This window comes from Xenia sp. Carnegie-2017, unplaced genomic scaffold (genome assembly GCF_021976095.1).
Source record: "Xenia sp. Carnegie-2017 unplaced genomic scaffold, XeniaSp_v1 HiC_scaffold_19, whole genome shotgun sequence".
Taxonomy (NCBI): domain Eukaryota; kingdom Metazoa; phylum Cnidaria; class Anthozoa; order Malacalcyonacea; family Xeniidae; genus Xenia; species Xenia sp. Carnegie-2017.
Genome location: NW_025813481.1, coordinates 3,121,589 through 3,129,250, shown reverse-complemented (window position 1 = coordinate 3,129,250; position 7,662 = coordinate 3,121,589). Strand labels below are relative to the sequence as shown.

General features: G+C 36.5%; 2 protein-coding genes across 2 annotated transcripts in view; both read right to left on the bottom strand.

Annotated features, from left to right (window-relative positions):
* The window catches only part of LOC124437963 (AP-3 complex subunit mu-1-like), a 105,538-nt gene that overhangs the window by 90,091 nt on the left and 7,785 nt on the right, over window positions 1–7,662 (bottom strand). The gene's annotated exons all lie outside the window — the stretch shown is intronic.
* On the bottom strand, window positions 2,805–4,741 carry LOC124437980 (serine/threonine-protein kinase/endoribonuclease ire-1-like). The gene is made up of 2 exons (XM_046987987.1): window positions 3,796–4,741; window positions 2,805–3,702 (listed from the first exon to the last, which is right to left on the bottom strand). The coding sequence occupies exons 1-2, from the start codon at window positions 3,922–3,924 to the stop codon at window positions 3,109–3,111; spliced, it is 723 nt and encodes a 240-aa protein (XP_046843943.1). The 5' UTR covers window positions 3,925–4,741; the 3' UTR covers window positions 2,805–3,108.

Below are 7,662 nucleotides of genomic sequence, written 5' to 3'. Positions count from 1 at the left end.
AACTATTCAATGATTACATGCATGAGTCCATTTGCAATTTTAAAGTAAAAAATTGAGTAATAAATTTCCTTCAATAATAACACAAGCCATAAAGTGAATAGTAAACACATCTTTTGCAAACAGGGGACAGTTGTATAAAGCTCTTAACTGCTTTTTAACTACACTTTTTGCAGTTAAAAGGTAGTTAAAGTTAACCATGCTATGGAGCATTGTATCTTCCATGGTAAAGGCTTTTTAGAATAAGACCTTCGTGGACGGTGTACATGCGCCTTTGCCTGTAAACATTTCAAGTTTTGCCTACAAAAAACAGCCAACAACTTTATCGTAATAAATCCTTTTAAACGAGGCAATAGCATTTCGTATTGTCGTTTTTAGGTCAAAAGCGCTTTTATTGTATATTCATTGTATACCAGTGTATAGTCATTGTAAACAAACTTGTCATTTATAACTGTAAGTTCATAAAATGTTTTTAATTTTTAGTAAAAGTTCATGAAATGTTCACAAAATTCTTTTTCTTTACAAAAATTCAAAATAAAAATCAAAAGTTCATAAATCTACGAGGCTTAGTTCTAACGGCGAACTTCTCATGTGCCGTGCCAAATTACTATTAAGTTCGGCAGAGCTCGGAAAAATAGGAACTTGATTCAAACGTCGATGTAAATTCAGTCGAACTTAATTCCTTCATATGACCTTTCGTTCCTTTAAGTCAGCGTCATATAGATAAAGTCAGAGCCCTCTATTCGTAAAGAGTTGGGACAAACGGTCTGGGGCGAGCGGAGCCGCCATTTTGGTTCCTACTTGCAAAGTGAAACTATAATAATACTAATGGAAATTGGGTTTATATGCAAAAGAAGAAAGAAATTTAAGCTTATTGCATGGTAGTATCAAATTGCGTTTTTTTAACGATTTGCGGCAGATCTGATTTAATTTCATTGGGTTGAGCTTCGTTTGCGGTTTACTAGTTCGTGCTTCAAATTGATCGTGACCCATTGTAACAAGTATTTTTCGTACGTGAACGTGTTTTCTCGGCTTATGTTCCGACTCTGTAACAAGTTTTCAAGATCTTTAAGCTTGGTGGCAAGCGGCAATGTTATCCTGTCATCAGTGTTATCAAATAGTTGGACAAGACTTTGTTCGAAACCTTGAATCATAGTAATCATGCAGTTTCGGTCCTGAGAGATTTGTGTTCAAGATTTGTAACAATTTAATGGTAGTGAGTTGCTTATGCCCTCCAATCTGATCATGAAATTTTTTATTCTGAAAGATCACAAAATTTTCTTGCTCAGCAGAAAATGACAGACTTTTTTACTTTTTAGTTATTGAAATATGCAATGATTTGCCCAAGATGCATTTGGCCTTAAACGTTTTATTCCTTTATATGAAGTTGTTTCTCCTTTAACACTTTATAAAGTATTAAAGTCTATTTCTAATGAAGTTTGTTAAGAATTTTGCTGAAAATTTTGGTGAAGCATTTTAAAATGAATGTATTATTTCTATAACATGAAACATTTCTGTTGTTGAAGAACAGTTTGTTTGCTATAAGTGCTACTGTTTGTAGTCTTTTATACAGCATCTGGTTCACATATGACTGAGACATGACTGAGGCATTATTAAGGCCAGCCTGAGATGCTTTCTGCTATTGTGGCTGAGACAGGACTGAGGCATGCCTGCGATACTTTTCAATGACATAATTCAACATTGCCGATAGACCACCAAAATTTAGCGGCAGTTTCAATATGACAAAATGGTGCTTCGTATTAGAAAATAGCGTTACAATCAGCGAATTTTGCGGTCTTTTTAACAGTCATTTCAAAATACATCAAAGATTAGTTAGCCGGCTTAAAAAAAAGGAGAAGAATTTAGATTTTATTCTTTGATTTCTGTATTCTGGACACGATTTATCATAAATAGCCCGATAGCTGCGTACTGTATCTATGAGTTTATTATTTGTATCGTAAACTGATTGGGATTGTTCCATTGAGTTTTTTCTGTTTCCATGTCCTGTGTTGCAAATGTCCTGTCTTTTTACCCAAATGCGTGATGGGAAATATTGCCGCCGGTCGATCGGAGAAGCGTTCACATATAACATAAATCACCAATTATGCGCCGTACACCGCCGCTTAGTCACCGACATGCCGGGAAACTTGAACTCAACTCAACTCAACTCTTACGGCATTTCGGCCGCATACCGCAGGTAACTCCTACGACTGCCTGAAACACCATTATTGTGCCAGCGATGAGTGTGTGCATTTGCCTTAAGAGCAACGCAGGCATCGTCACAGGTATGCCTCAGTCATGTCTCAGTCATATGTGAACCAGGCTTTAAGCCTAGCTACACTATCGTCTATATTCACGAAAACAAAAATAAAACGAAAATTCGTGCACGAAATACATGCCGGACTCGACGTAAAATTACAAGCATGTTTACAAAGATCGGCTAAAACGTAAACGGAATTATTGCTGGATGTGTCTCTGTAGTAGCCTTTGCAGTAACAAAACAAGCAAAAAAAGAAAAGGGTGTCTTCCTCTGGCAAGAAGGTACTCCTTCTGAAGTTGAAAGCAAGCATTTATCAAAACAATTAAACGCCGATATTAGATTCACCCAATTAATAAACGACGTGATTGAATGGGATTATTTAATAATTTGAATAATCCCATTCCCGTGATGGTCAAAATCCGAGCAGGCGAAGTTTTCAACTTGCTAGCCGGCGTCTTTCCGCTGACTTTGAGGTTTGGTAAAAATCTTAAGAAAGTAATCATGTAGAGTAGAAGTATAAACGCATTCAAAGTTGATACTGTCCATCTAATAAATGCCATACATTTATAATTGTTTGTCGCCAATTACAAATTGCAAAAAATCTAATGCAAATTAATTGCACCTGGTTAAATTGTACGTTTATAAACACATTTTGCAGATTACAAAGTTCTTATTGGCGTGACTATAAATACATTTTGCAGATTATAAAGTGCTTATTGACGTGACTATAAATACATTTTGCAGATTATAAAGTGCTTATTAGCGTGACTTAAGATTACAAATTACAAATTTTCTTTTTCATAAGGAAAATATAAATACATCTTTACAAGTTTAAAATTTTTTTCTATCAATTATATAATGCTTTTCATTTCGTCGTTTGACCTAATGGCTGCGTGCACCCGAATTAGGAGATCGGTAAATTTCGAAAGAAAGTAGTGTTTTGGATGACCAATCTTATAAAACAGTTGTTGTCTAGGTCGTGGTCGATCGTTCCAATGCATTCCAACATTTCGAATAAATCTTAAGCATTCTGTCCATGAAGATCCATAATTAACAATTCTTCTATTCACCTCATCCGTGCAAAAATACTTATAGACATCACCATCCATTCGACTTTGCCAGTTGGAGGAATCAGCATTCAATATTTGAGCTACACTTGAATGGGCACCATTTGTTTTGATTGACGGTTGGTCACCAACTTTACAAAGCAGATTAAACTTCTCTTCATCTGAAAGAAAATAAGGGTGTTTCAAGGCTGTCTCGGCTAATGGCCTGTCTTCTGGTTTTAGGCTTAACATCCACGATAAAAGGTCTTTAAGCACTAGATCCTTGATTTTATCCAAGCCAACTGGCTTTCCATTCACCAGATTCTTTAGTCTATCCACCGAAGATCCAAAAGCATGTTCCCCTTTAGTTGCAACATAATAAGCCACCATTCCTGCATTCTAAAATTAATGGAAAAACGCAACAGAGATATACGCAAAGTTGAAAAATTGAATTTATAAGAAATTAGCAAATGGGTACATTTCTACACCTACCATTATGTCAGACTCTCTCTTGTAACGTCCTTTATCAAATTTATCCTCATCTTTACAATACGATTCAGGAGCAATCCAATGCTCAGTTCCTTTTCTAGAACTAGTACGATATGTCTTTAAGCCATTCATCAATATTCGACTAATACCAAAATCAGCTAAAAGAAATTTTTCATGTGCATCTCGTAGAACATTGCAAGGCTTTAAATCCAGGTGAAGAATAGGATCTGAGCCTTTATGGAGATCAAATAATCCTGTTAAAATTTGTTCGAGAATTTTAGGAAGCGATTCCACAAGATTAGCTAATTCATTTGATTGCACAAAATCTTCCAGCGATTCTTCACACAGGTCAAGTACCAAATAGACATATTCTCCAGCGTCCTCCACCAAAGAGCAATAATTCACAACATGTTTTGATTCCTTAGCATTTACTTTATTGAGAATTTTCTTTTCATGGTCTGCAATGTTGGTGCAGTTGTCTTTTCGTATTCGTTTTACAGCTTTGCCGTAACCATCTTTTGCTAGTCCAAGATAAACACGAGTTTCATCATTTCCTTTGCCGATGCAAAACTCCTCTGAGAAAACTACGCGCACATCGTTCACATATTCAACCTTAACGTTGGGATCGCGCCCATACTCAATCAATTTTAACAACAAGTCTTTATGTTTTTTTGATTCATCGATACATTCCCACTCTCGAAACTGCAATTCTGAAATTAGAGTAATAGACTTTTGAAATGAGAACAACCACTAAATTTAAATAAATTAATAACAAGTAGCTAATACTTTATAAATTAACAGATAATCATTCCAGTAAGAGTGGGGGAGTGCTAATAAAAAAATTCATCTCAAAATGGTTTTATACATAGTAAAACACATTCATTGTGTATAAATGATTCCAACATGTTTTTTCCTAAAGTTTCAGAAGCATGTTTCTTGTGTCTATTTACTTTTTAGCGGAAGAATAAAAGAACGGTTCATTTTGGCTTTTAGCTTACACATCGTTGACACTACACTTTTTATTTTCGAGCCTCAACTCTATAATTGTCGACATTCAAACATTACTTTCGACGCTGAACATTTCGATTGATTCTATTTTTATTGCTACAATACTTTCATCATTGAATTTGGCAACAGGCAAAAAACAGATACAATAGATGAGGAATATTACTGTGACATGGAATTCAAGGAACCGAAGGAAGGGATATATAACTAGATCAAACAGTTTTTCAAAATGATAGCTAATGTTAATTTTTTCTAGCGTAATATTAGTAGACTTATAGATTTTTCTGTAAGTATAATACAGTTTGATTATTGTTCTAAATTTGAAAGCTAAATCAGGTATATAACCGAAGATTTACCATTCGAGAGTGACAAAATGTAGTAGCCGATATACCCTACCCCCTTCCCCCAACCAAAAAATCTTTCACTTTCTATTGCTATATGTTTGTAAATGATGATCGTCCAGGTTAATAAAGTCCTGAGAAGGACTGTTTTTGATGTTGTTGACTGACGTTTCGACAACCTTAGCGGTAGTCATCTTCAGAGTCAAATGAGGAGTAAACGTCAGGTTAGCCGTATTTATTGTCTGGTTCTTACGTCATTGTATTGTGTGTACAGGAAATGTGCAGGAAATGTGTATTGTCATTGTGGATTAGTGTGAAGTGAAATATTTTATTTTTAGTTGTGATGTGTGATTTAGGTGTGACGTTTTAGTTGTAATGTGTGGTGTCAATTGTGTATTGTCATTGTGAATTAGTTTGAAGTGTAATGTTTTAGTTGATCGTTTGTTTGTATTGTGAATAAGTCGTTTGTAAGGTGCCGGTAATTGCTGTGATCTGTTCAGGGTTTGTTCCAAGTTGGTATACCAACTTTCTAATGTAAGCCGTTGTCTATAGTCAGTACTGTAAGTGATGCATTTTGCCGACTCCCAGTCAATGTTGTGCTTTGTGATTCGGTGATGTTCGGCAATGTGATTAGTTTTGTCTTGTTTCTTAGTAGCTCGTTTGTGCTCAGTAAGTCTTATGTTTAAGTTCCTGCCAGTTTCCCCGATATAGGAGGCGTGGCAGTCGGAGCAGTTTATTTTGTAAACTGCACCTTGTCGTTCGTTGGGTTGTTCTTTGTCCTTTATATTCGTTAGTACTTGTCGTAATGTTGTGATTGGCTTATGTGCGACACGTATGTTGTATGGTCGTAAGATACGCGAGATAGTCTCAGACGTACCTTTGATGTAAGGTATCGTTGCTGTTGTCACTGAGTTGTTCGTTCTGTTGGGTTCGTTGGGTTTGTAAGTGTTGCGTTTGATAAAGTCAGAGTTATAGTTGTTTTGTCAAAACACGTTTGAGATAGTTGTTTTCGTTTTGTAGAGCGTCCGGTGAATCGCATATGATTTGTGCACGTCTTGTTAATGTTCTGATTGTGGTGGCTTTGTGTGATGTAGGGTTGTAAGATGATTGGTCTAGTAGTCGGTCAGTATGTGTTGGCTTGCGATAAACTGTTGTTCCTAGTTTTGATTGTCATGTTTTACCAAACAGTCGAGAAAGGAAGAGTTCCGTTTTCTTCGACATCTTTGGTAAATTGTATGTGGCTGTTCTGTTTGTTGATGTGAGTATGGAAGTCATCAATCTCGTCTGCATGTAGTGCTGTGATTGTGTCATCTACGTAGCGAAACCAAAAAGGTAGTGCATGTTTGTAAGTCATGAGTGCCCGTTCCTCTATAGATTGCATTACAATTTCAGCAACTACAACAGAAACGGGCGAGCCCATTGCTGTCCCATGTAATTGTTTGTAGTGTGTTCCTTTGTATTGAAGTAAGTCGAGGTGAGGCAGAGCTCTAGTAACTCCATAATGTCTTCTGTCGGTAATGGCAGTACGTCCGTGGTGTTTGTAATGAGGGTTTTTGTACAAGTAAGTGCCAGATTAAGTGGAATACTGGTGAACAGTGATTTCACATCAAAAGACACTAGTATATAGTTGTCTGGTATTTGTATAGTGCACAGTTTTTAATGAAAGTTTCAGTGGATTGTAGCTTGTGTTTTGATTTGTTTGTGAGTGGTTGCAGTATGTTAGTCAAGTACTTTGAAAGTTCAAGTAGGCGAACCACAGAATGATACAATTGGTCGCATGGGTATTTGTGGTTTGTGAAGTTTTGGTAGTCCGTATAGTCTGGGTGGTCGTGGGTACTGAACATCTGAGTCGATAGTAAATACGTTCAGATATAATGTTAGATTTTTCTCATAGAAGATCTTGCTGTTAAGTTTGCGTACTAGTGATGGTGTTGGGTCTCGTTTGAGTTGTTCGTACGTTTGTCTGTCGTTAACAAGTGCGTCCATTTTGTTAAAGTAATCATTCCTGTCCATGACCACAGTCACGTCCTTTGTCTGCTGGTAAAATGACGATGTTGTTGTCGTGTTTTAGTCGTTTGAGTGCTTGTTGTTCGTCTTTTGTCAAGTTGTTGTCACGTATAGAGGACGATTGTAAAGTGGAGGCTATCCTGCTGATCTCGTCTTTGTTGTCTCTGACAAGTCTCTTTGATACGCTAGGACAGCCTCGACACTTGATACTATCGTCTCAGTCGGGATTTGTTTAGGTGTTATGGAATGTTTTAGTCCGTAAGATAGTAGTCGCGTTTCAGTTTCGTCTAATGGGCGGGAAAATATTCTCACCCAGTTATCGTCATGTTTATGTCGTGTTTTAGTTTGTTTTAAACGTTCAAGTTTTTGTTGTTGTTTGATTTGGTGTTGTGTCTGTCTTGTTTGCTCGTTTCTCTGCAATGTTTATGGTAGAAGTAAACTATCACTTACTGTCGTTGGTAGAGTTCCTTCAGTTTGTTCAGTCTTTGTTCTTGTTGTTTTGATGTAATGGTTTGAT